This window comes from Akebia trifoliata, chromosome 5, assembly GCF_017979445.1.
Source record: "Akebia trifoliata isolate Shusen 1 chromosome 5, ASM1797944v1, whole genome shotgun sequence".
Lineage (NCBI taxonomy): Eukaryota > Viridiplantae > Streptophyta > Magnoliopsida > Ranunculales > Lardizabalaceae > Akebia > Akebia trifoliata.
In genome coordinates, this window is record NC_141379.1 from 2,454,565 (window position 1) to 2,482,470 (window position 27,906).

The 27,906-nt window shown below is 36.7% G+C and overlaps 3 protein-coding genes and 1 pseudogene across 5 annotated transcripts; 1 reads left to right on the top strand and 3 right to left on the bottom strand.

The window, feature by feature from the left end:
- The first annotated feature begins 243 nt into the window (after nucleotides 1–243).
- GLE1 (nucleoporin GLE1-like protein) lies at nucleotides 244–14,494 on the top strand. 3 transcript variants are annotated; one of them, XM_086442027.1, is made up of 16 exons: nucleotides 244–485; nucleotides 1,830–1,897; nucleotides 1,981–2,145; nucleotides 2,268–2,429; nucleotides 3,151–3,274; nucleotides 4,097–4,245; nucleotides 9,124–9,295; nucleotides 9,661–9,874; nucleotides 10,097–10,206; nucleotides 10,632–10,702; nucleotides 10,998–11,079; nucleotides 12,188–12,271; nucleotides 12,915–12,998; nucleotides 13,465–13,578; nucleotides 13,748–13,870; nucleotides 13,949–14,494. In XM_086442027.1, coding segments are annotated over exons 2-16 (1,977 nt in total). In that variant the 5' UTR covers nucleotides 244–485; nucleotides 1,830–1,895; the 3' UTR covers nucleotides 14,270–14,494. The 3 variants fall into 3 exon arrangements, with proteins under 3 accessions (XP_086298153.1, XP_086298156.1, XP_086298155.1); XM_086442030.1 differs by lacking the exon at nucleotides 244–485 and adding an exon at nucleotides 530–1,461; XM_086442029.1 differs by lacking the exon at nucleotides 244–485 and adding an exon at nucleotides 1,599–1,700.
- A 318-nt stretch (nucleotides 14,495–14,812) lies between these two features.
- LOC147400961 (aldehyde oxidase GLOX pseudogene) lies at nucleotides 14,813–16,503 on the bottom strand (annotated as a pseudogene).
- Nucleotides 16,504–18,089: 1,586 nt separating this feature from the next.
- Nucleotides 18,090–19,800, bottom strand: LOC147400962 (cytochrome P450 71A9-like). Its single transcript, XM_086442031.1, has 2 exons — nucleotides 18,823–19,800; nucleotides 18,090–18,731 (listed from the first exon to the last, which is right to left on the bottom strand). The coding sequence occupies exons 1-2, from the start codon at nucleotides 19,687–19,689 to the stop codon at nucleotides 18,105–18,107; spliced, it is 1,494 nt and encodes a 497-aa protein (XP_086298157.1). The 5' UTR covers nucleotides 19,690–19,800; the 3' UTR covers nucleotides 18,090–18,104.
- Nucleotides 19,801–24,964: 5,164 nt separating this feature from the next.
- On the bottom strand, nucleotides 24,965–26,471 carry LOC147400963 (uncharacterized). The gene has a single exon (XM_086441544.1). It carries the CDS (start codon nucleotides 25,778–25,780, stop codon nucleotides 25,097–25,099), a length of 684 nt encoding a protein of 227 aa, XP_086297670.1. The 5' UTR covers nucleotides 25,781–26,471; the 3' UTR covers nucleotides 24,965–25,096.
- Nucleotides 26,472–27,906: the final 1,435 nt, after the last annotated feature.

Below are 27,906 nucleotides of genomic sequence, written 5' to 3' on the forward strand. Positions count from 1 at the left end.
TCAAAAATAAAATTTTATGATTAAATAATTTATAAACTTTTAAAAATAAATAAAATTAAAATTTAAAATAAAAAAATAGTATTTTTTCTTTCAAAAGAGGAATCCATCGTTTAGATCAAATCATAAATAATGATTATTTTTAAAATAAAAATAATTTTATGATTAAATTTTGAATGAAATCTGTATAAATTGAAAATAAAAGGAAATTCAGTAGGATTAAAAAACATCACAATTATAAAATTGATATTTTGGATGGAATAGTGTGGAAGCTAAGTTCAGTATATATGTGAGAGAAAGAGAGAGAGAGAAGAGGCATTGAATTGAAGGGCATAGGCGTCAGGAGCATTGATACGGGAAAGTGGAAATTTGATGGGAATCCAGTTTCTTTGATTTCCAAGTTCCTATAAATCCTTCTAACACTTTTCACAAACGACCCTTCAATTCCATCTTCTTCATCGGAGGAACTCCAAGTTACCAACTAACAGGTTCGTTCCTCTCTCTCTCTTATTATTATTTTTATGAAGACCCTGTTGGAAGCCATTTCTTCTTCCATGGCTACAAGAATGGTTGCCAGTGAAGAAGGGAAGAGAAACCCTTTCACAGATCCTGTTGGAGGTTTTTTAAATGATAATAGGAAGTTATAAAAGAGCTAATAAGTAACTTTCCCAAAAAAAAGAAAGAAAAAAGATTACTCTTTTGAAAACTCAAATCAATCTTCTTCTTTACATGATCAACTTCTCCTTCGTTTGGTGAAAAACAAAGCTTCTTGAGTTCGTGTCCCTCAAAATTCAAAATCCATTTGTCTAATACGCGTAAATTATATTTAGTTATTTATTTATTCCTGAAAAAGATGTATATTAACAAAGTCTTCTATTTCAAACCATTGCTCTTCGTTGTTAAAACTCTGCTGCGAAGCATAAAACCAAATCCAGGCAAAGAAGGTCCATTGCCTTAAAATTAAAACTCTCAGACACCCTGATTCCTTTCTATACAGCAATTTCATTCGCTTCTGCTCGAAACTCAACAATTTTACTTATGCCCATCGAACGTTTGATCAAATTCCTCAACAAAATCTTTTCTCATGGAACGCCATCATCTGCACTTATTAAGGAGTTAGAAAGAACATGAACAACTCCAACTCCAACCCCCAAATCCCACTACCTACCATTTTCAAACACACCCTTAAAAAAAAAATAACGTAAACTTTCAAACAATTAGCCCTGCTTGTTTGCTACTGAAAAATTGTAAAAACCGGATGCACAAATTATTCTGCACTTTGACGTTTCTACAACGAGTAGTACCCACTGTATTATCTGATTTTTCTCTGCAAAATCTACTTCAAATTACCGCAAACTATGATGGTTAAACAACTCGAAGAATAATTTGAGGAGGTTTATTGGGCTGAACCATCGCATTCTCTTGGCTTCCTTGCTCTCTCCATCTCTCACGAACTCCATACAGGTAACTCTCTCTCTCTATCACTCATTTTTCCTCCATCTCGGTTCTCGGTCACAAAAATCTCTCTCTCTCTCTACAGGATTGTCACCTGGGGTTTCTCCATTAGGGTTTATCAGATCGAACAACATGTATTTTCCTTGATTTTGGACTCATTCACAAAGGGTTTCTCTATTAGGGCTTAATGTGATGCTTGTTACCACTCAGATCTGTTAGGGTTTAATTTGCTCATCTCTACAACAGTAGTAAAGGCATCATTAACATTCTAGTGTACCAATGGCTTCATTGATTTAGTGGCTGCATAGTTTAGCATTTTAAATGAGGATATAAATAACTTTATTTACTTGTATTTTTGGTTTTTGTACTCTATTCAGATTGCAAAATCAGCTTATTTTGATTGTGATACGCGTCCAGAGTTGTGCTTTTAAGTGTTGTTGGAAATGTAAGTATTTTGTTGTTGTTCATGAAGTTGTTTCAATTTCTATTTTGTGAATCTCATTTTTTGGTTCTGTATCTTTGTGAAAGGGGGGCTATTAAATTGGAACTCCCTTGTCCCAAAAATATTGATGGACTTACGGTGGATCCCGAACCAAATTGGAGCTTAGATGCTCTTATATCAGAGTTGAATTCATTAGAACTGAAGCTTATTACCACTTCAACGGCTCCGATTTTTACGAAAACTCATCTCCGGTACAAAATAACACTCTTTAACCTTCATTAATTGTCTGAATAGAATGTCTAATGTCTTTCTCTCTCTCTCTCTCTCTCTTGTAAAGTATGCTCAATTGGTGATTTTCTTGTAACTTTTTCAGTGACTTTCCCAACTCAAATGGCGTTGTTCGTAGTAGTCCTCAAGCTTTTATAATGCGAATATCTGATGATGAGATGGAGGATATGGGTAGTGATGATGACAAAAATCGTGATTGGAGTTTGGTGGGTGGCAGACAATTCAGTTGTGCTGAGCTTTATTTGAGGTATTCATAATTTCATCAACCCACCCTCATGTTGAATTGTCTACAAATAGCTTGTTATGAATGCTTAATATTAAGTTATGAACTATGATGTGTGTTTTATTTGATGAAAACGATAAATTTTTTATTTTCATTTATGTATATATATGGGAAATCATATAAAATGTTTCCACTAATAGATTTATGTTGGGAAAATTTTCAAACTAGTTTTCTAATGCATTAGAGATATCAGGCAATTATCTTTGTTGTACTTGCCCAAGAGATATCAATCGGCCTTCCTTTATAGTAAATTTCTGGTTTTTTTAAGTCTTATCACTCATTCACCTCAACGGCCTATTCTTATTAAAAAAAATAAAAAATTCTTGATTGCTTGTTTTTTCCTTAATTTATCAAATACTATCTTTTGATTTTTTTGATTTTTTTTTGTTTTTGAATTTGATGTGAACTCTTACAAGGAAATTACTTGTATGACTGATTGGTTGTGAAAACAATGTTCATATGGCCATTTAGAATTTTGTACATATAATTTCCTATATATTTTTAATATCTCACTGGGATTAGTGCATGTCATTCTATTGTTCTTCCTTTCTTCAATCCAGTTGTTTGCTCAAAGTTTTCCTTTTTTTAGGTACACTTAATATTGTGACTCGCTCTGTTTATAATACCACTAATATAAATTCTAGATAATCATAGCCATGATTCCTCATTCATTGTGTCCTTTCAGTGACACCGATAGTTCCGAGGACGAATTTGCCCTTCAAGAAACTCAAGCTCATTTGTTGGATAAAGTAGGGTTATTGGAAGGCATTTTGTCTGAACGAGAATATGAACACCAGCTATGGGTTAAGGTTTGTATTTTGTTTTTGATTTATTTTTGTCATTTATGTAATTTTTGATTGGCTTAAAAGTCAAGAACGTGTACTTGCCTTTTTTATTTTATCTGACCATGTGTGTAGTAAATTCAAATTCTATTTTTCTCATTCCTATTTTCTTTTTTTCCTCCTCTTTCTCTTTTCTCTTAATCCAATTTAGACCCCAACCCTAGCTAGATTTCAATTGATAATACTGAAATTATGCTTTGTTGAGGTTTGAATAGTGTGATCATTCGTAGATCAAAGACTGATGTTTAAACAATAGCAAGGCAACTGATCCAATGCACCTATTTCCACTCAATTGGTATCAGCAGTAATTTGTCATATCTTCTTTTTTAATTTTACTCGTCTTCCTCTTCTTGCTTTCATGATGCAAGACTGCCCATCTGGGACTTTTAATGCAATTAGTGTTCATCAAGTCTAAAGCATTTGCATTTTCTTCTCAAGACTGCTTAAATGTGTTGCTAGTTCTTCAATTGTTATTATGGATCTGGATTGGAGCTTTCTTAGCATCTGCTTCACCCTGTAATTAAAACTATATTAATTGTCAAGGTTTTGCTTTTGGTTGAGGTAATTTCTATTTCTATTTGATTTTGTTTAGATGATGGTGCTCACTTGAAATTTGAGACCTTTGTATGCTTCTGCAATATATAAGAATGTCACATTAAATATTTTGTTTGGAGTCTTATCCTTCCAAAAACTAAGGGGCTTTGCTGTGATTTAGAACTTCTAGCTCCTTAAACTTTGCTTAAGTCAATACATGCATGCCATCCTCATAACTGTTTTTTTTTTTAACAGGAGGAAATCAGGAACAAAATTTCTGCATTGGAGACAGATGTGATGAATGAAAATGAGAAGTCAATTTCTTCACTCATCCAGGTTGATAAAAACACAGAAGTTAGAAGGGAGATGGATAGAAAAATAGATACGCAATATCGACGTAAAATGTAAGATCAATTTCTTTCTCCCTAGCAACATTCTTCGTTCTCAAAAGCAAGGCTAACAAATATATATATATATATATTTAGAGCCAAACATTTTTCAATACATGGACTAGAAGTTTCATAATTGCCTGATTTTTTGTGATGATCTCAATGGTGAGAAGATTATCCTCACCAAAAATCAGTCCATTCTGAAACTTCTAACCCCAGTTTAGAAGTTGAAGGATCGTGGACTGTCCAATTTTTGTAAACTACCTTTGATGGGGTTAAAAGTTTCAGAATGGGCTGATTTTTGGTGGGGATGATCTCCTCACCATAGAGATCACCCTCACAAAAAATCAACCCATTCTGAAACTTCTAACCCATAGATTGGAAAAATGTTTGACTCTCTTTAGGGCCTCTGAACGCCCTATATGTAAGAGCTGTTCGGGTGCCATGTTTTGGACACCACGTTTTTTCCTACATGGGTTAGAAGTGTGGAGATGGGCTGATTTTTGGTGAGGAGGTTCTCTATGATGAGGAGATCATCCTCACCAAAAATCTGCCAATTCCGAATCTTCTAACCCCATCAAAAGTGGTTTACAAAAAATGGACGGTCCGCAATTCTTTAACTCATAAACATGGGGTTAGAAGTTTTGGAATTGGCTGATTTTTGATGAGGATGATCTCCTCATCACAGAGTTCATCCTCACCAAAAATCAGCCCATCCTGAAACTTCTAGCCCATGTAGGACAAAATGTGGTGGCCAAATAGTTGGCACCTGAACGGATATATATATATATATATATATATATATATATTTTAAAGCCCATTTGGCAATATTTCGATTAAGCCTATTAATCTGCAAGCAGCCCAAAATAGGAGGTTTTTTAAACCATATAACCATCGATCTATGATCAAGATTTGTTTGAAGCCCCAAAGAACATAACTAGAAACAGTTGTTTAGGTTTTCAAATCCTGTTGAGCCCATATATAACTATGAAAAGGCCAATCTTTTTACAAGTTTATGATGAAGTTCTTAAATGTGTTGGCAAGCTTGTTCTGAGATCTACAAGTGTTTCATGACTTTTGTGGAGATTTTGGTGCAATGGATGTCAAAATTGTGTTGAAAATTTTCATTTATCAAATGAAGACTTGACTAACCTTTTTTTAATGTCTACTTTATCACAATTTTCTGAGATCCACCTCAAGGCGAGGTGACCAAAGGTTCCTCAAGATATGTGAGGCGAGGTAGTATAAGTGAGGTGCATGCCTCACCAAAAATTGAATAAACTAAATGCATCTGGTTTACTTTTTATTGTTTGTTACAACTTAATAACATGCATTATGCCACATAGTGCCATCAAAATAATATATAAATTGAAATTAAGAGAAAAAGATAATAATCATTAATTAGCCCTAATCAGGCTTAAAAGGTATTACATACTCATTAATAGAGGAAAAGACTAAAAAGGACATATAAATAGACTTATTCCAACACTCCCCCTCAAGTTGGTGCGTGAATGTCAACAACACCCAACTTGGACAGTACACCTTCAAAGGTAATTTTACTAACTCCTTTAGTAAGAACATCAGCGAGTTGTTGAGATGTAGGAACAAAGGGAGTACAAATTTGTCCAGAAATAATCTTTTCTCTAATAAAATGGCGATCAACTTCGATATGCTTCGTTCTGTCATGTTGAACTGGATTTGCCGTTATGTTAATAGTTGACTTGTTATCGCAATATAGTAAGAATGAGACTAGCACAGGAAGACACAGGTCAGCTAATAAGATCTTGAGCCACAACAACTCACACACTTCAAGTGCCATAGCTCTGTATTCAGACTCAGCACTCGACCGAGAAACCACATCCTGCTTTTTACTGCGCCAAGTTACCAAGTTACCACCAACTTTAGTACAGTACCCAGAAGTAGAACGTCTATCACTCACTGAACCAGCATAGTCTGCATCTGTCCATGCCTTAACACGTAAATGGCCATGATTACTGAACAAAATACTTCGACCAGCAATAGAAGACAAAGAACCATCAGCAAGGCGAACCTTACGATGACCAGAACAGACACTATAAGTTTTGAATAGGGATGACGTACCGGTCATGTTATCGGAGGCACAAGAATCAATGATCCATGGTGAGGAAGTGGTGGAAACACTGTGTGCAGATGCAATAGCACCTGAGTGAGCGAATGTAGAGACCGGCTGAGATGAAGTCTCCATCTGATTGAAGAATTTCCTGAACTTGTCGAGATCAGCCTGGGATAAAGATACCAAATCTGATGAGGATGTAGTGACTGAAGGAGGTGGTGAATCAGTAGTCGATTGAGAACCTGCATGAGCTGAAGATCGCTGAGATTGTTATCGTTGCTGATTAGGACGACCATGAAGTGCATAATATCGAACCTTAACATGACCCAATTTTCCACAATGATCACACTTATGTCGTTGACGGGTAGGCATAGACCCACTGGGGTTTTGTGGAAACGATAGGCGAGCAAGCATAACGGAATGATCTCCCGAAGAATGAGGTAGGATAGTTGCGCGACGACTCTCATCAGCAAAGACATAAGAATATGCGGTCTGTAAAGACGGAAACGGATCCATACCCAACAAATGAACTCTCGCATACTCAAACTCATCTCGAAGACCAGCTAAAAATTGAAAAATCCGATTCTTATCAATAATCGACGAATATAACGTCTCGTCAAAAAGTCCTTCCAAGCATAAGATGAGGAATAGAAAGACAACTCTTCCCACCGAGCACGTAACTCTGATATATAGGTGGTAACTGAAGAGTCTCCTTGTGAAAGACGAGAAATCTCACGCTCCAAGTTGAAAATCCTAACATTGTTCTGACGTTGCGAGTAAATGCTCTTTGCGGAATCCCATATCTGTTTTGCTGTCGAGGAAAACATAAAACCAGCCGCAATGTGTGGTTGCATCGAAGTAACCAGCCATGAACGGACCATAGAATCATTAGCAAACCAATGGGAGTAAGAGTTGTCAGTCTGTGAAGGTTGTTTGTCCGCCCCTGTGAGGTAATCAATTTTTCCTTTTCCACCAATGAACATTTCAACTGATCGTGCCCAGAGGAGATAATTAGGACCATCTAATTTCACTGTAGTAATCTGAATACCTGGAAAGTCGGTTGAGTGAGAAAGCGGACCACTCAATCCATTACTATTACCAGTGATTGAGGACGAGGATGTCTCAGAAGCCATCGAATAATCCGAATACTATGGTTGGAAGCGAGTTCAAGTTGGATGAGGACATAACTCCCTTGGATAAAATGATCGCAATACCCGTGGAATCTAATTAAACACTGCTATGGGTTATCCGAGCAGTCAATCTTGCAAGTGTAGAGTCTCTAGGAGTAACACTGCTTGTAGAATAGTCTCAAATAACATCTAGCTGTAATCACAGACCTCTATAGATGTTCAAAACAACTGTCACCATCCTCATATGACCCTGACGATGATCGAATCGATAAAGAACAGTCAGCTGCTGTGATTTAGGAGCCCAAATGGCCACCCACAAGTGTCGCATGAACTAGAACAGCTTTATAACAGCGATCTGCTGTTTCGTACAGTACAAGGAAGTCACCTACTGTGATAACGAAGCCCAGATGGCCACCCACAAGTGTCGCACGAACTAGAGCAGCCACCTACTAGTGTCGCTTGCTCAGAATCATAGATCTGCTGTGATCGTAGGGCTCAAACAGCCTCAAACAGCCACTTACCAACGTCGTACGAGGCAGACTATGGTCGCAAGAGTTGGACGAAGGTGTTTTCAGAGTCGCAAGGCTCGAAGACATCCACTTTGGGTGTCGCAAGGCTTAGACAAAACCACTATTGGCATCGTTATCCTCAAACAGCATTACTGCTGTGAACACAGCCTGATCGCAGGCTCTGAATGAGTAAGGAATCCCTATCACATGATGTAATAGGGTTGTATCGTGACGGAGAACCCTCGTAAGGGTGATACGAATTGAAGACGAGTGTGTGTGTGTTGTTTTGACGAAGAGTAGTCAATCGATTTGTCGCAGAAGAGTGGAAGATCGATGGAGGTAGAGAGAGAGAGAGAGGCTCTAATACCAAATTGAAATTAAGAGAAAAAGATAATAATCATTAATTAGCCCTAATCAGGCCTAAAAGGCATTACATACTCATTAATAGAGGAAAAGACTAAAAAGGACATATAAATAGACTTATTCCAACAATATACATATCTTATGCCACATGTTCTCATCGAGATAATAATGTGCATCATCCCCCTTCTTCTTTCCCTTTTTCTTCTCCGTTGTTTCTAATACTGCTGAGTCTTCTTCTTCTTCCTCTTGCAAGTGTTGAATTCTTTAACTTGTTTATAAAACTCATATATATATATATATATATATATATATATATATATATATATATATATATATATATATATATATTATAATTGTAAAATATCTAAAGCTCATGTTTTACTGGTTAATTTTTATAATTTCTATTGAACCTTTCTTCACTCATATGTGTGCCTCGTCTTGAGCCTTAGTCATCACGAGGGTGTTGTGCCTTTTGCCCCCTTTTCCCTTAGCTACTCTAATTTAGGGAAATTAGTGATTTACTCTAAAAATATCATATGTAACATGTACATTATTTGTTATAGATTTCTATATTCCAGGTTATGTATCTTGCCAATTGTCCAAATTAAAAAATTGATTGTTTTCTCTGCGCGCAACTGTTGTTTAGGTTTTAAGTGATAATGTATGTGGTTCAGATTTTGCATTGATAATAATTGTTGTTGCTATAATTTTTTTTCTATTACATGATGCAATTCATATGCTTTTTTTTCCCCCTTCAATTTCAAGCAAATTTTCTGATACTTTTCTCTCATCACTACAGTGCAGAAGCACTTGATAACCACTTAATTGCTGTCCAAAGGGATCATGAGCACAGATCACAAATAGAAGAACGGAGAATAAGAAACGATGCAGCTTTTGAAGAGGCCAAAAGAAAGGAAAAAGCTCTCCGAGAAGAAAAAATACGCCAAGAAAAAGCTAAAGTAGAAGCAGAGGTTAGTTGTCTTTAACATCATTTATCTATTTAGTTATTATATTTTTCATAGATAAACTTGGCATTGTAGTGTTAGCTAAACCTACACATACATTACTCTTGCTATAAAATTGTTTCTAACTTGCATGGGGAGGATCATGTCAGTTCATGTCATTGGAAAGTCTCATAGCATCATTCTTTTTGTCACATAAGTCATGAGAACCATGTAAAGTTAATGTATTCTTGCTTATGAAGAAAATTTTGGTATATTATATTGATTTGATGGAGGCCAATACAATTCGTTTAGCCGACCTTAAATGTTATGGATAAGCCTTTGATGACAATGATAATGCTTCTAGTGTATGAATGGTTACTGTTGGGATGCAGGTCGCAAAAAAGAGAGCTGAAGAAGCACAAAAAGCAGCTTTAGAAGCTGAGAGGACAGCCAAAGAAGCTGCAGAAAAGGAAGCTATCAAAATGACGAAAATGGTTTCTGGTGAAGTGGCCCAAAAGCTAGATAAGGGGAGCAAGGTTGATGCACATGCAGAAGCACAAAAGGAAGTAAAAGATAGAGATTCTCATAGCAAGGAATTTGAGTTAGGTAAAGCGCAATCAACAGCTCTGCAAAATTTTATGGATATGCTTGCCTTTGTAATACTCATTGATCTATTTATTTCTTCCATCCCGAAGTTTCAAACGCCGAATGATTGTTATTCCCAATATGTGGCATTTTTTAAATGGATTCGTGAAGTTCCATGAACTTGACGTGTTCCTAGTATTTTTCTAATTTATTTAATGATGCAATTACTTGATGTCCTGACAGGTAACATAGTTAAGGCTGCAGAAAGTGCCCTAAAAATTGAGGCAGAAAGACTACAAAAGTACAAGGAATTTGATGAAAAGAACCAGACACTGATATTAGGTTCCAATAAGGTAATTTCAAAATTATTAATGTTAAGTTTCTGTAACTGCATGTTGTTTTGTTTTCTGATCCGTGGTTTAAACATATCTATCTATTATAGTTGTTTGCTTACTTCTTTAAACCATTTATTATATTTGTACTTATATTACAATTTGGTTATTTAGACTCATCAGAGAACTTAACATGTTAGCTGAATCTCTGAATGCATCATCATCTTACAGTCTCATTAGTTGACTGTATCTGTTCTGCATTTGCAGATCTGTTTTACCTCACCTTGATGTAATTTTTCTCTCTGAATTTTGATTATTGAAATTATGTATCTTTTTTTATACTTTTGAAAAGAATTATTCTGAAGTTCTGATGTATAATTATCTTCTATTTGAACTGTCAAATTGCTTTGCTTTATATTTTGATCACAAGGTTTTATTTTGTGCAGGAATTTCGTAGCTATGAGCTTCAGATATCTAGACGGATAAAACAAATAGGTGGGACCAGAGAAAATGTCAGGTGAGGTGATTTTTGTTTGGTAAGCCTCAGAATGTCACCGTAGAACCCTATAATGTATACATCTCTGTACAATGTGGTTTTTAAATTTGTAACCCATGTTTGTACTTTGAATATGTGTGGGTGTTCTTTTCAGTTTTTTCATCTTTCAAATCTTTCATTTTCCATAAGTTTTCTGTTACGCAGTTTTCAGTTTAGGATGCTTGTAGTTTGTTTTCAAACATTGTACATGATACTTGATCTCTTCAAGTGTATTGCATTTTTCTATTTATTTCATCTGTAAATCTCTGTTTTGCAGAGCAAGAGCGAGTGAATTGATTAAAATTATCAGCGATCCTCTTTGTCCTCAGTCCATCAGTATTGCCATGTTTGCAAAGAAGGTACTCCAAACAATCAGGAAACATACATTATTTGGAAAGTTATTCTGTGATTCTAAAGGGATTGTTGGTATTATGATATGGTTTATCTAGTTCTCTTTATTGCCACTTTTGAGAATAACTTCTTGTGTAAAACATATGATGATGAGGTAGTTTATTTAATCCCTATATTGTTAGCATGGTGAATCTGTCATTCCTTCTTCTATTCACATTTTTATTAGACTCCTATTGCTGGAATGGATTAGACGATCAAACTATCTATTATAGTGGTTTGGGTCAAACCCAGACATTCACAAAAGTTGTGATCTATGAAATAGACTAGTGAAAGGGTTGTGATCTATAATATAGACTACTGAAGTGCTAGATAGTTGAAACTTGGACTTACCTCTTGTCAAAGAAGGATTTGAAGTTATTCTTTTTGTATATAAGAATGGAAATGAGAGATTTCATCACTTATCAATCTGTAAAAGTGTTGAAATTTGTCCTCAATTTTTTGCCTTCGTTCCGGGCATGGAAGTTGTGCTGAACACAAATCTTGGATGCTTGACCCTCTCTGTCATTTTAGCTGTCTTCATCTTTTGGTGTGTGAGTTTGCATAGAAGTCAAGGAATAGGATTTTCGATTCAAATATGTGGCTAAATCTTATTCTCAATTGATGGGAAGATTATGTAATATCTTATCCTGTCTGGATGGGAGAAAGATAACTGTACAAATATGCAGTTAATCATGCTCTCTGTCAGGTTGATGCATTAACAGCTACTTCTTTATTTTTATAATTAGAAAATATTAAGAGACTTTCACTTGATATTTAATAGCTACACTAGATAAAAGTACAAGGATTACACCGTTAGAGCTCTTAATATTGGCAATTTCATCCTCTATGGTTTATTTACAAATGTTAAATTTTGAAAAGCATTATGCATCAATTATGTAAAGCTTTTATATGATCATATCATACCATATTTCTTCTTCCATAGTTATAATGATAAACAATTTAAAGCTGTCATTTCTAGTGTATGCCATATATTATAGCTCTTATTTCATGTTTTTCCATCCTCAAGATATGCAAAAATATAGCCTAGTGATTTTCCCCCCTGTTTTTATTTTACAGATAGTTTCACAATGTGAAACCTTGAGTGCAAGCTTTACTAGCGCTTTCGCTTGTGGCCATGTCATTGTTCTTGTTACTTCTCAGGTATTCTTCTTCTTCATTCTTCTTGGTGTCATGGTTTTTTGTACATGCATCTATATGCTGAGTTTAGCAAATTATTGAATAGCACATCAAAGTGAGAACATCATGATTTTGTTAAGGACCACATAAAATTATATTCTTATACTTTATTTTTAAATGGCTTGTAAGGCCCACGTCAAGATGAGTCGAGGGATGATTTTTTTGGTGTGGATGGACATAGAGGTGTCGGGGTATTAGTCGATTGCCCAATTATAAGTGGTATTATACCGCTATTCTTACCATGGTAACCAATGGACCAATTCCCTTGGTCCATCTCTTGTAAAGCGTTTCTATCCATCTTCTTACCATTGAGATGATCTTCACCCTCGCCCCAAAAAAAAAAAAATTCAACCCATTACGAAGCTTCTAATTTTACAGAAAGTAGACTCAAAATTAATTGTGAAATGCATGGTCGGGAATGTTCTAAATGATAAATCTACTTTAAAAGTTTCAGAATGGACCGACTTTTGGCATCATCACAGAAAAGTAACCCTCCACTCATCTACATGTGGGCCCCACAAACCTTTGTAGGGTTTCTATGTAACAATCTACCACCCTAATATGAGAATTGTTCCAGTATTTTTATTTAAAATTATTTGTGAATTAGGTCCCGCTCGCAATGGATCTTCTTCTTGCTGAATTTCACAAAGCTTGCATATACACAGTCCCAAAGCATGTGGCCTACTCAAAGGTAAAGTCAGTTCCATTGCTTGGCCAGAGATCATTCTCATTAAGGCTTGTAGTTAAATATCGTATTAGGTAAAAAAAATATTAACCTTTGTTTTCTTTTTGACATATTTCAAGAACAAAATATCTTTTATGAAGCCTTCCATTTGTTAGATATTCAAATTTGGCTTCAATTCAATTAGATTTAGCTGCATTCTTACCCTCCGCTAGTATTTTTTCCTCTTTGCTTGATCCAAGCATGGCTGAAATCCCACTTGGAAAATGGCTGTGTTAGGCTCATCAACCTGTTGGGCACTGCCTATAATAGAAGTACTAGAAGGTTTTGATTATGGGTCAGTGCTTGGTGAATAATTTTAATAGAAACCAAGAATGCTAATTGAAGAATGTTGCCGCCAAAATTAAGGCTATCTGACAGTCAAGGTGTGGAATTAATCCAAAAACAATTTCTGTTCTCTTGTCTGCAATTTCAGTCTGCATCAACTGAAAAAACGATGGGTGATCGAGAAGATGGGAAGGTTGAAACCACTGACCGTTATCTGGAAGGTGTGGAATCTTATATGAAACTCTATGGTGCATTGGTTCAGGTTGGTTGCTATAATCCTTTATTCTGAAACAAAATTTGTGAAAAAAACATGGAAACATCACTAAACTCTTCAAATAATCTGCAAAATCATTTTTCAATTGAGGTTCTGTTTTACTTATTTATTTCTTCTTTGTGGGTATTAAATAAACTGTATTTTCATATTGTGGTAGACGGAAGTTGATGGTGTTCAAAACATACACGGTCTGAAGGAAGGTTGGGCATGGCTTGCGAGGTTGTTGAATGCTCTCCCTGCCAACATATACACAGCAATTGCACTTGAGGCCTTCCTGAAAGTAAGTTGAAACCACGACTTGTCTCCTTTCGCTTACATACTAGTGTTTTATTTACTAAAATGTTTCTATGTTTCCCAGATGGCAGGCTTTGCGCTCTTTCGTAAATATAAGTCCCAGTTCAGGAAGATTCTAAATGTCATCTCCCGCGACTTTGTGACTGCATTGGAAGCACGAAAAGATCCAAAGCTTAATCCAGTCCTCACAAAGCTCAAGTCATATATCGACACAAACATGTTCCTCAAAGAACCGGAAGGATGGCGTCTTCAAACATCTTTGTTATCAGAAATGGGTGTGCCTGAGATGGATTCGGGTTTCTACCAGGATCAGTACCATCATCAATCAAATCGATACCAAGATCAGTATTATAATCAATCAAATAGATGGTCTTACCATTATTGATGATTCAAAGTAAATTGTTTGTTGTACCATAAAGAGAAAGGCTTCGGAGGAAATTTCTCCCTCAAATATTACATTTAATTGGACCTCATCATGACGGCCAATGTTGCTTGTAATCTTCTCCATTTGATTTTATAACTTATATGAATTATTAATGAAGAAAAAAAAAATATGATGTATGCAATTAATTTCCTAAAAATTATATATAAGCTTGAGAATATTCCTTCATGTTTTTGTTTATATATGCTGCAACATTTCCATTTTGTGCAGCAGAAAAATTAATTTCAAAATCATTGCCCCATCAAGAGATTGTCTACCAGTTGGATGGTTGTGATTGATTGATCATGGGTCTCTCTGCTATGCAAAAACAGGGATGATGACAACAAAAATGGGCTCCTGATGATCATGCAAAACAGGTTAACATTCCCAACACTTAAATTGAACTATTAACTTCCTTAATATCAAATAAAACTGAGCAAACTATTAACTTCCTTAATATCAGAATAAAACTAAGTAAAAAAAGAGTGATACATGAGTTTAATAACCCTAAGAAGCATGTATAAACCTAACCCAATGAGATATACTGGGGATCCCTCCATCAACCACAGTGAGCATATAGTTACCAGATGGTGCAACATTAGGAGATGGAGGAGCTTCTACTGCTGCACTAACCCAGCCACCTTTCTCTCTAACCATACTCTTGCATCTGAGCCTCAACATCCTTTGATTCATGGACACTGAATGTGTCGTAAAAGGTGGGGAGTACGCACTAAATTCAACCACCTTACTCGGTTTCCTCCCAAGCCAGAATCGAACACTAAATTCTTCTCCATAACCGACACCATAACCATGGTTCGCATAAAGTATTGATACATTACTTGGTCTTCTATTGTGGAAATATCGACCCATATAGTATGGGACAAAGGCTTGTAGCCTCAATTCAGTAGGGAAGTCTACATTGTTGAAAATGTATCTCTTATTAGGATTTCCTCCAGCAACTAAGACCCTTCCATCTTGAAGAAGAATGGCTGAAGAGTGAAACATTCTAGCTATTTTTGTGGACTTTAAGACTGAAAATCTTTTACCCAATTTTTTCTTTGGTGTATAGAGGTAAGGTTGGAGAGAAGGCTTTGCTGCATTGATTCCATCCGGCACAACCGTGTTTTGCTCCATTGATGATCAAAATTTGGCCCGTTGGGAGTATCAACATGTCATTTAAGAGACGGGCTCCTGGCATTTCCTCCATTACCCACTTGTGTGTGTGTCCTGTGATCACAATTCTACCACAAGAGCTCAATCCTCTTAAAAATGTACCTTTTTTTGCAGCACTATATGCACCTGAAGTTGCACCCCCACATATCATGACCTCCACTTTTTGGAACTTATTAGTGTGGTCTAGTGGGAGAATTAATGATGAACCTGTGCTTGGGTAGTTCCTTGATCCATGTCCGGGCATCCGAGGGAAGGTCTTAACCACCCTATTTCGATTATAGTTGAACAAGATTGAATCCCGGTTGGCGAAGATGAACAAATTACCGTCCGAGGACAGGTGAAGGAATGGGTAGAGGTTGTTGCCTTCCTCTTTTTTGTTGTTGGTCTGGTGTAAGAATGGAAGATCGAAAGAACTCTCCCTCGAAGACAATTTAGGTACAAATTCATAAGTGGAAGTCCTTCTTCCACCCACAATAATGACCCTATCCTTCTCCGGAAGTATCTGATTCGATGCATACCAACGATTATCCGCCAAGTAATTCTTTGATTGCCTCCAATTGCAATGGTCATTGGAACAAGGTTCGAAGTAACAAATCCTTCGATAACCTTCACCATACCCACCTGCCTGGAAAAGTGTTCCATTGCTTAAGAAGGCACCTGAGGAGCCCCATGTATCAGTTTTGAGCCTTAATGGTCTAATTGAATTGTTGGCCACGTCGTACTCAACAGAGTGAGCCCAGCAAGACGGGTCGGTGGAAGCGGTACGTGAGCCTAAGCATCGTTTACCGTCGTAGCCTCGACGAAGATGGTAGCCGGATAGTCCAGAGCCTATTTGATCGAATATGGGTTAAGGCCATGTGCATCCCTACAACACCAGTGTTGTTTAGGAGAAGCTGCCACTTACCCATTTTCCCTCCTGTCGACCCTTTAATTGTACTAGTGCTAATAACACATTGTACCATGAACAAGAGAATTGTGATCACACATTTGAAAATGAGAGGGAAGAACAGTTTCTTAACTGCCATCTTTTCTTTCTTTGGAATTCTTTTGAATGGTGTTGGAGAGGAGAGAATCATTGTTTATATGTATATGTGTGTGTGTGGTAACCCCAGGTTGATGGGCACTCATGCATTTGAAATTGTTTCTATTAAATTATTTAAATGTTCTTGGTTGTCTTGAAAGACTTCAGCAATCTTTAAATGACACGGTCATTACTCCTCATTTTGCACCAATAATAAGCATAGATTACAAAGGTTAATTATAGTATCCAAAGTTGTTGGGCAAATACCATGCAAATAAACCATTAAAATTGTACATTATTTTACATCTAACATCATTAAAATTGTAATTATCTTTAAAATACAAACATGCCCATCATTTACAAATTACAATGATGTAATATGATATGGTACATAATAAATTATACTCTCTCTACATTCTTAAAAAAACTGGTGTGTTTGACAATGAAGTCCATTTTTTTTATATCTTTCAGACATTTTTTGTCCTTATGATTCTACATCAGACTATAATCGATCTGTTAATTTTTCAATAGAAATGTTTTCATAATGAGGCAGATGATTTTACTCTACTCTCGGATTTTATACTGTTTTGGTTTCTTATCCGTGGATTATCTGATCAAGTTGTGAACTTGAGGTCTTTACACTGTTTTTCAACCCTTCCTTGGTTCTCAATCCAAGGTTTTCACAGGGGAGCAATCCAAGTTCTCAACTTGATGTTAATTTAAAAGGGAAATGCTAAATAGGTGACAGATATCACCTCGAGATACGAGATAAGGTGTTGCGATCGAGATTATATCTTTGGAGTCGGGGGTTAAGGGCAAAGTCTGGCATCTGAATTCGATACATTCTTAGTCAGGGTGGAAGTTCATTTCCCAATACATCTAAAGGCCTAGACCTATGGGAACGTGTCAAATGTAAGCCCTTAATCAATCACTTAGGCATGTAATAAACCACCACGCTCCACAGTTGGTGTCCATGGTAGCTTTCACTTTAAGCGGGCACTTCTTAGGGCTTTCCTCCCTGTAGCACTCCCGACTCAAACCCGAGATGTGGGATCGGCTCTGATACCAAATGTTAGGTGCCTAAACAAAAGGCCTAGACCTAGTGGGGTAATAAAAGGGTGAACCAAGTAAATCTCTTGCTATTTATTTTGCATTATGTGCTTACTATTTTGTGTCATTTTTTGCGACAGTAAGTCGAACCTAACTCCTGAGATTCTAAACGGGAAAGGTCCGTCAAATCATTCTAAGGGACATGTTGAGCAAAGGTTCCAAGGAATGTAACTAAAAGCAGAGATTCACAATGATGGATTCCTCCAAATCCATGGGGAATAACGCACAATCAGAACAGAAAAAGAAAAACAAAATTATAATAAGGTGAAAAGGTAAACCAATAAATAGGAGAGGGAATTTCTTATTTAAATTGATTGAAAATCTATTGTAATAAACTGAGACCAACTTGTGACATCGAAGTTTCTTTTGTAGGTACCACACCGGGCCCAGGACAAGAAGACGCCATTCTGATCAAGCAAGTTCTGTGATCTGAGGGCATCATAAATCCTCCTCCACAGTTTCTCTGTTCATAGACACAAGTAAAGCACAACTGTCTTATTTATTCATTTTGGAAACATTAACAGTACTGGCCACCAAGCAAAGAGGATATTTCTTATGCATTACAAGCCCAAATGCTTCCTTCATATCCAAATCCTCTCTTTTCATACCATGAGGCAATTCCCAGTTAAAACAATGCAAAAGATTTGCGAGAACGAGCTCGATTAACACCATAGCAAAGTTAATCCCCGGGCAACTCCTCCTACCGGCCCCAAATGGTATCAACTCGAAATCTCGCCCTCTAAAATCGATTGATTTATCTAAGAATCTCTCGGGCCTAAATTTTTTGGGATTCTCCCAAATTTTTGGGTCATTTGCAATTGATTTTGCATTAATAAAAACCCTTGTTTTTGCGGGTATGTGATATCCGTTAATTATGCATTTCTCCATGGTTTCCCGTGGTACCATTAATGGTACCGGCGGGTGAAGCCTCATTGCTTCCTTCACTACTAATTTTAAGTAGCTGAGTTGTTGAAGATCACTTTCTTCTACCATTTCTTTGTTCCCAACAATCTTTCGAACTTCCTGTTGTGTTTTCTTCATTACTGTTGGATTCTTGATGAGCTCTGCCATTGTCCATACTAGTGTCGCTGCAGACGTATCGGTTCCAGCTATGAACATGTCCTGCAATATCCATTAACGAAGAAAACTGTAAGAAGATAAAGGATATATAAGAAGTAAGTGAAGAACATAAAGAAAAAGATGATTGACTAACCGTGAGGACCCCTTTGGTTTGATCTCTACTGAGCTGAGTTCGAAGTAGAACATCAACAAGGTCTTCAACTTTGGATTCAAGTTTATCAGCATTGAGATGCTCTTCTATTACTGAATCATAGAAATTGTCCAATTGTCGAAAATTCTTCTCTAGTCTTGCTTCTAAGCCATCGAACTTGTGAACCCATCCCAACCATGGAAAGAAATCTGCAATACTGAAACCTCCCAACAAATGTTGTGTTTCTTGAAGAACTTCCTGAAACCTACTCTTGTTATTCTCCCCACCCACATTGTACTTTCTACCAAAAGCTGCTTGACATGTAACATTGTTTATTAAACAAAGAAGCATCTCACTTAAGTCAATTGGAACATTAGATGAAGTAATGGATGCAAGCATGAGAGCCACTTCTGCTTCCCTCACTGCTCGAAGCGATTGGACTTGCGTCACACTTAGCAATTCCGACATTGCTATCTTCCTTACCTCCCTCCAATAGTCGCTGTAGGGAGCGAAACTTATGCTCAGGCATCCATAAGAGAACTTCTTCGCGGTGTACAAAATGGGTCTGCCCGAAAACATGAGATCATTGGTTTTAAAGACTTCTCGTGCCATGTCAGCCGAGGAGACCACCAATGTAGGAATGGAGCCTAAATGAAGAAACATGAGCGACCCATATTTATTCGATAGGCGTTGAAGGGATCGATGAGGTAAGTCACCTAGTTGATGAAGGTTACCGATGAGAGGAAGCCTCAATGGCCCAGGTGGAAGCCTAGTTTTGCGTTTTCTTCCTTCTTTCTTCCTTGTGTGTCTCAACCAAAACAACATTGGTGTTGTAATAACAAGGAGGAGGATCAAAAGGAAGTGAGCCATTTTGATTAGATTGGTGGTGCAATGTGTTTCTATTGTGAAATGTGAATCCTTTGTATATATATTTTAAAAGTGAAGGTCTGAACAGGGAATTGTGACAGATTGGAGCTGGGTTCCAACACAACGCCCATCGTACTTTTTTAATACCATGTGGCAGGCTTGCTGGGATATTAAAATTAGGGATGTTTGGAAGGTGGTTGGCATGTGCAAATGTTTTTACTTTAAAATATAGATTAAGGATTTTTGAAGATTATTACATAGTAAAAAAATGTTACTTTTGTAATTTTGAAAATTAACCTACTTGATGTCACTATGTGAAAACTGGAAAATTCAATAGAAAAAATTGATGGGTCAAGGCCCATGAATTTTAGAAACTGAATTTTGATGGTCTAGGACCGTTGAAATTCAAGATATTCCCAAATTTGATAGCGTAGAGCTGTTGAATTTTTCCCATCCTTCAATAATTTGATAGTTTCGGCTTGTTGGAAAAAAAAATTTGACAATGAAAAATTTGATGCCAATTAGACCCCTTTGCCTGTCGAAATTTTATAGCTTAGGACTGTCAAATTTGGGCTTTTTTCACATTTGCGTGGATTGCCATTTTCTTAATTTTTAACCAAAATGACTCTAATTAATATTAAGTTTAAATGTAGAGAGGGGGTTGGCATTTGTGGGATTTAAAATTTGATGTCAAACTACTTTTACTCCGTCTTCTCTAATTATTATACTAAAGATTTGAGAATTTTCCATGAAAAACTTACATGACATGCTCCTTTGTGTTTTGGTGAATATTTGAGACACCCTCAGTTATAGAGATTGGTGGTACTTAAAATATTCACTTTTGTCATTCATAATCTCCATAAAGATATAATTAAGGCATGTACTTTAATAAAATGCCTTTTAGAGAGATCACAATAGTCCTAATCATTATGGGTCATCAATATCAATCGAGTTCAAGATGAACAAGATGCAATAGAGATGGACTTCACAAACATGTTGTGATCATCAACAACATGATGGACATCTTTTGATTGATATCAATCTTTAAATCAATGGGATCATGGTTATCAATCAGTTTAAAAATGTAAGGGAGGTATCTTAGATTTCCATTAAAATGGGAGGATATAATATCAATTGAAATAAAGCACGTTTTTTCGAACTACAAATTCTCAATCACTCACAAAGTTAAAACGATCAGCATTCTTGTACAAGGTGGCCCGATTTGGCAAGCATTATTGGCCAATGTCAGCAATCTGAAAATTTTGATAGAAGAATAGGAGTTGAGTAGGGATACAGAACGGTGTCCTGTACCTAACCAAGGTCAAGTGGCACCTCATTTTTGTGTCACGTGGCATTTTTTTTTTGTTTTTTGTTTTTGGGATCCACTGACCGTATGGATATGTGGTTCATCTCTTGATGAATGTAAGCACAATAGATCCGTTTGATTGGAGATGTGCATCTGTTGATTATAGAGTTGTCTTAAGAAAGATTTATAATCATTGGATTTAAACTCTTTTTTAAAGAGTTTAGATCTAGTGGATACAAATTATCAAAAACTATGATTTTTGGTACTTAGATTCAGCACGGGATGGATCACATATCCATACGGTCAATGGGTCTTCAAAATGCCATGTGACATAAAAATAAAGTGCCACCGACCTTGGTTAGGTACGGGTTGGTTCTCATAAGAATTGATGGGTTGCAAGTTGCCATGGTGGTCGGGGATGAAATTGTATAATCCGTACTCATAGGAATTGATGGGTTGCAATTGATGGGTTGCAAGTTGCCATGGTGGTCGGGGATGAAATTGTATAATCCGTACTCATAGGAATTGATGGGTTGCAAGTTGCCATAGTGGTCGTGTGGATGAAATTATATGTATTTTGACACGTGGCATAAATGTCCATTAATATCAACAAAATTTAAGTTGTCCATGCTTGCCGACCAAATCAAGAGATGTAGCTATGCACATGTAAAACAAGGCACTTCACTCCAAAGTAGAGTGGTGGCAATTGCGTATAGGAAATGTGATAATAAATAGAATCCTAACAATCTGACTACCCCACATGATAAACTCAATCGACTACCCTGATGTGATAAGTTCGGATTTCATAGATCTGCACTTCCCAAGATACACAACTGCACTTCCCCAAAAAAAAGTGTATCTCAAGGTAAACCGTGTTTCCTGAGGGGCACAGATTAATGGTTTCCGAACATGTTACGTCAAATAGTGGATTGAATATGCCATGTGGAGTAGTTAGATAATCACGACTTTTATAAATAAGAATCGTGATAATTTGACTACCCCACGTGGTAAACTCAATCGACTACCTTGACGTGACAAGTTTGGAACTGTAGATTTGCGCTCCCTAGGATACATGACTGCACTAAAAAATGTATCTCAAGGAGTGTAGATCTACGGTTTCCGAACTTATCACGTCATATAGTCGATTGAGTATGCCACGTGGGGTAGTCAGATTATCATCACTCAATAAATAACTAGTTTGCCAAAACTGTACTACTAGAATGTGGTCGACTTTTAGAGGAATGCTGTCAATGGGCTAGTTTTGATCGGGCTTGGTTGAGTGCTAACTTGGCCCCGAAGAGGTAGGCAGGCTATGCTTAGAATAGCCTCATTATATTCTTATTGGACCTAACCTAACAGCCCGGATCAGGTTTAGACTAATTTTTGAATTTTTATAAAAATAAAATAAAATTTATGCATTTTTAGAAATCATTTGTTATTATTTTTCATCAAAATAGGGGTCTAATCTCTATCATAATTTTTTAAAAAATGGTTTTTTTTTTTAATCTACCAAACTTCTTCAAACTAGTCTTGCAACCCATCATCACCTTCAACCTCATCTTCAATCCCTTGGTGAAACCCCCCACCCCACCAAATCCTACTATCTTCAACCTCTCCGGAAACCCAATCTTATTATTGAAGTGAGTTAAAATCTTTAATTTGAAGACTTAAGTAAACAAATTTTTCTTAATGGTTAAAAGATGGGTTTTTATAGAAAAATGAAGGCTCTTGGCATAGGTTGATTATGAGGCTGTTTCAATCATTTTAAGTAAGTCTCTCAAGGAAGATGTGAGTGAAGGTGTATGTTTTCAGTCAGAAAACAAAACACAAAGGTATATGTAATTTTCATCAAAACTTGATGGGTTCCTTCAAAATTACCCAAACTTAAAATGTTGGGATTACTTTTGATTTGAAATAGGAGACCAAATCTTATGTACCCAGGGTGGAGGATTGAAACACCAAATAGCAGACCAAATCCTATGTACCCAGGGTGGAGGATTGAAACCCCCCCCTCCTCCCTCAACACATGCCATGTAAATCATAATCCAAAAAATTAATGCCTAAAATCTCTCCTTTTGAAAATTTCGTTGGATTGTGACTTATGTGGCAAGTGTTGAGGTGTGGGAGGAGGGTTTCAACCCTACACCCTAGGTGCATATGATATGAACTCTTAAAATAGAGTCTAGGTATAAATTCAAGTTAGAGGACTGAAATCCTCCTCCCATACCTCAAGACGAGTTTGACTAGCCATGCTAACTTAGTAAGGGTTTCACCTTTACTTAGTGTTCAGTGTATATTTTCCTCCACTTTTGGGTTTGTCATATCCTAGTTAAGCCATGTGACCCTCTTATATTCATATTCTTCCCTTCTCCAATAAATTGTTCTTTTAGAGTGGTTGGTTGGTTAACACCAAGGGTCCTTGGTCCCACCTTGTGGCATACAAAAATAAGATTCGATGCTTTAGGGTTGTAGAGGATAAAATCTATGAACTTTGAAAAAAAATTTCTAAGAAAAATTATTATTCATCGTCGAATTTTAATTTTAAATTTGGAAGTTAGGTAGAAGTTCGGTAGCCATCCATTTTCAAAACCTTAGATCAAGCCCAAAAGATTTTTTTTTTTTGAATTTTTTTGTATCTAAGTTTTTAGATGAAACTTAAGAGGACTGTGGTATAGGAATGCTAATGTGGTAATCCAATATTTGAGCAAAATGACCATTAGAAAGACTTAAAATATTACCAAGTTAGTAGGGAAAGTGTTTCGCATGAGTAATGATTAAATGGCGTGGGAATATCACTATTTTAAATTTGTTTTTACATCAAATTTTGCCCTTCTGGCTTGGTTTACAGTTTATTCTTTAAAAAAAAATAAAAAATATCGATCACATTCGAGTTGGATCTTTCCTCTACTTTCAATTTTCTTCACGGGTTTTGATGATTCTATCCCAGTTGATGAGGTTATGCATAATATAACCATTTTTCTCCTCTACCTTTATACTTGATTTATTTCTTGGTGTTTGGAACATTTGTGCCCTTCTTTGGTGTGCTCTGAAACAGAGGAAATCATTTTGGATTGTGTATGAGCCAATTAAGATTTATGATCATGAGAGAACTGCTGTACAACAACATGATTATTCCTTATTTCCAAATCAACAATATCGAAGTTCAAAAAAATAATGGATTTATTGAAATCTAAGTATGTTAAAGAAATATGAAGAAGGGTATTTGTCGGACGGTTGAGGAGAATTAATCCAAAGAAAGATTGTTCAATCTCCTCACATCATACAAGGGAGTAATTTTCTTGCTCATCGAATTTCATCACAGTGATCACGGACTCTCTAGCGCAAACCACTTCAAGCCTAACAAAGGTAATTTTGTAAATTGGGGATGCATTCAATACACGTGCTCATGTGAGTGCTGATTTTCTAATTCAACCTGACATAATAACTCAAAACTTACAGATGTGGCATGTACAAGAATCGTAGATTTTTCCCCGGGATACACAACTTCACATGTTTATGGGGTGCAGTTGTGTATCTGAGGGAAAAATTTATGTACGGTTCTTGCACATCCCACGTCAGTGAGTTTTTGAGTTATTCGGTCCGAGTTGAGTTGGAAAAGCATTACATAAAAATTTAAAGATGAGGCCTCCTATAGAAGCAACACGAGACTAACTAAAACCTCTACAAACCAAAATCCATCTAAAGAGGAGATCTTCAAACAAGATTTCTCTTCACTATTTACACTGCTTACACCAAAAAAAAAAAATTACGATAGAAAAGATAACATCTTGCATAGATAGCTCTTTTCCTTCAAAGATTCTATCATTCCTCTCCCTCTAAATCCAAATAAATTGAAAAGAGCATAAACTTCCATATCTCAACGTATCTCACTCCAGCTATAGAATAATAGAATAACCAAGCGAGGAAAGCACCATGAAATTTGGATGAGAGATAGCAACTGAACCAAAACTATCAATCAAAAATAAATAAATAAATGAACCAAAACCTTATAAGTAAAATCACAATGAATGACAAAATGATCCACATCCAAATAGCTTATTCCCCCAATCTAAGGTTGGCATATGCTATATACTCTCCGAGGACTCAACGTTTTGTTCTGCATTTGGTTGAAACTAACACACCACTAGGAGGGCTAGTCAGGACAATAGTGCATCGACTATGCAACCAGTACGAGTAATGAAAGAAATTCCGCAAACGCGATCGTCCTCTAAATAACCCTTTAACATATAATGTAACTGAATTTTCCTCAAATTGCTTCCTGAGGTGTTGAACATCATTCATTGGGATATTAACATCGCTTGATACCATGTGGATGTCGCGCAGCTTTGATTTGGTTCTTGTCGAAGAAAAAGAACCAATGGTGTTAGTGGCAATGAGTGTGTTGCCATAGTAGAGGTCAATTACGGTGTAACTAATGTCCACCTCAACTTTCTTGTTTGGATTGCTGAAGTTGGCAAGGATTGTGAGGTCGGCGTTGAGAAGATTTCCTGTGTCGAGGTAGGCAGCATTTAGACTAGCATTTTGGATGTTGAACTGTGGGCTTCGTGGACGGAAGGCTAAGTAAATAATGAGGATCGCTAGGCCACCGACTATGATAACGACCGAAAAGATGGAACATAAAATTGCTAAGAGCCATGCGATGGGATTGGTTTTTGTTGGTTGCATAAACTTGTTACCATGGCGATGCAGAGACGTGGCTTGTTGTAGTTGTTGTTGGTGTTGTTCGGGTGAAAGAAAATGAGGATTGAACTCATGGGGTTGGGACATGGAGTTTGGTAAAATTTGAGCCTAGAATAGTAAGAAAGAAGAGAGTTGGGATGAGAGAAAGTGAAGGAGAGGGATACTTCACGAGAATGACAAATTAAAGGAGAAGTGAAGGCAAAGTAAAGAATCGAGCATCAGTAGAGTTGACAGCAAGAAAGGTATTTTGGTTTCCTATCCAGTTAATGGAGTGCTTTTTTGGTCACAGTCCAACTCCCATTTGACATGTGGCAATCGGATCATCTTGTGGCATTCGATGCCATGAGGTTGCAGAGGACGAAATTCTACAAATTAAAAAAAAAAAAAACATGTGGTCTCAATGGATTTTAATTTTAATTTTAAGTTTGGATACTCGGTAGCCCTCCATTTTCAATTATATGGATCAAGCTCAGAAAACATTTTTAATTTTTAAATTTTTTTGAATATGAGTTTCTTTATAAAATCTAGGATGCTGTGGTTGAGATTGACAATGTGATAATCCATGTGGTTCAATGATCTATTTTAAGATTTTAAATCTCAAAATTGAAATTTGTGGGCAAAAGACGTTTGGGTAGTAGAGAGAAATTTTCTATCTATTTCTGATGTCACTTGTGCCACTATGTGAAAATTGAAAAAGTTCACACTAAAATTTGACAGCCAAAGCCCACAAATTTTAGAAATTGAATTTTGATAGCCCATAACTGTTGAAATTTTTTATGTTTCCCAATTCAACGGTTTAGAACCATCAAATTGCTGCCTTCCTCCATTGATTTAATGATTTCGGTATGTCAAAAAAAAAAATTGACAATAAAAAATTTGACGCCTTAATCCGTCGAATTTTATGAAACTCGACGATCTTGGACTGTCAAATATAGGTTTTTTTTCACATTGTATGCCACATGTCATATATATGTTGGGCTGTCTAACTGGCCAAGCAATAACCAGGCTCTGATAGTCTCGGTCCAATTGGGCCAGGGTTTGAGTTGGTAAAGGAACTTAATAAGTGTAATGATTTTGTAACTCAACGACAGGGTAACTCAAAAACTCAACTGGTGTGTACCCTGCAAGAATTGTAGATTTTCCCTTCAGAATACCCAACTGTGCATCCCGTAAACCATGTGTAGTTGTGTATCCCAAAGGAAAAAACCTACGGTTCTTGCACCTACCACGTCAGTGAGTTTTTGAATTACCGTGTCAAGTTGAGTTACAAAATCAGCACTCACTTAATAAAGAGGCGCAAGCATGTAATTTTCAATTTTCCGTCTTTGAAATGCACTTTTACTCTTGTTTGATGTGACATTAGAAAAGTTCTTTGCCTCAGATTTCTGTAACTAAAGAGGGGCAATCAAGCCAGTAAGTAGGGCGGTCCAGCTTTACAGTCTAGCAGGTCAAGGGATGAAAGGGAAGAAAGCCGTTTTTCCTCAATGGCTAGGCTCATGCTCAGTTTAGCTCACGAAGAAGACAAAGGGCTATCCTCGCTGTCTTAGTCGAGGGTGGTGTCCCATAAGGAAAGCCTACTACAAGTGGCTGACATACTAGAAGGCGAGGACGGGTCATCTCATCTGGTTTTTCGATCCTCAAATCGTGTCTCAGATCAGCAAGTCTACTAAGGCGATTGGGCATATGCTTTATAAGAGCTTCAAGTACGTACTAGTGTTGCTTGTGAAGTGCCATCAGCTTTCCCAAAAGCAGCTAGGACTGAGCAATCTAGGCAACAGTGGTCGGAGAAAGAAGCTTGAGCCGCATAGCTATCTGCTTACCGAGTCGGCCAGCCCTAAGTTTCCGTCTTTATCTCCTGCCGTTAAGTCACTGGCATCTGACAATCACGTAACACCAGCAAGCCAATCGGAGGTGACTACAGCCTACTTTCAGTATCACTTCCAGTAGTACTTTCTCAGATCATGGGCATTGAAGAGGGTTTCGAAGATCAGGAAAAAGGAAGGCCCTTTCTTGGATCAGCTAAGAAGGGCCTGTTTTCGCATCTGGTTCGTTTGACATGTAGTGCAAAAAAGACAAAATCAATATTAATATGGAGAGAAAAAAATTCTCTCCTACCCACACATCCTCCATCAAGAAATTTTAAGATTTCAAATCATAAAAAGGGTTATTGGGCCCACATGAATTACAACATTGACCATCTAACTCCAAAACCT

Coding starts and splice junctions, on each gene's coding strand:
- GLE1 (XM_086442027.1), top strand. Junction 2,146..2,267: donor TTTACGAAAACTCATCTCCG/GTACAAAATAAC, acceptor TAACTTTTTCAG/TGACTTTCCCAACTCAAATG. Junction 12,999..13,464: donor AGCATGTGGCCTACTCAAAG/GTAAAGTCAGTT, acceptor CTGCAATTTCAG/TCTGCATCAACTGAAAAAAC.
- LOC147400962 (XM_086442031.1), bottom strand. CDS start 19,689: ATGGCTCACTTCCTTTTGATCCTCCTCCTTGTTATTACAACACCAATG. Junction 18,732..18,822: donor AAACCAAAGGGGTCCTCACG/GTTAGTCAATCA, acceptor TGGATATTGCAG/GACATGTTCATAGCTGGAAC.
- LOC147400963 (XM_086441544.1), bottom strand. CDS start 25,780: ATGTCCCAACCCCATGAGTTCAATCCTCATTTTCTTTCACCCGAACAA.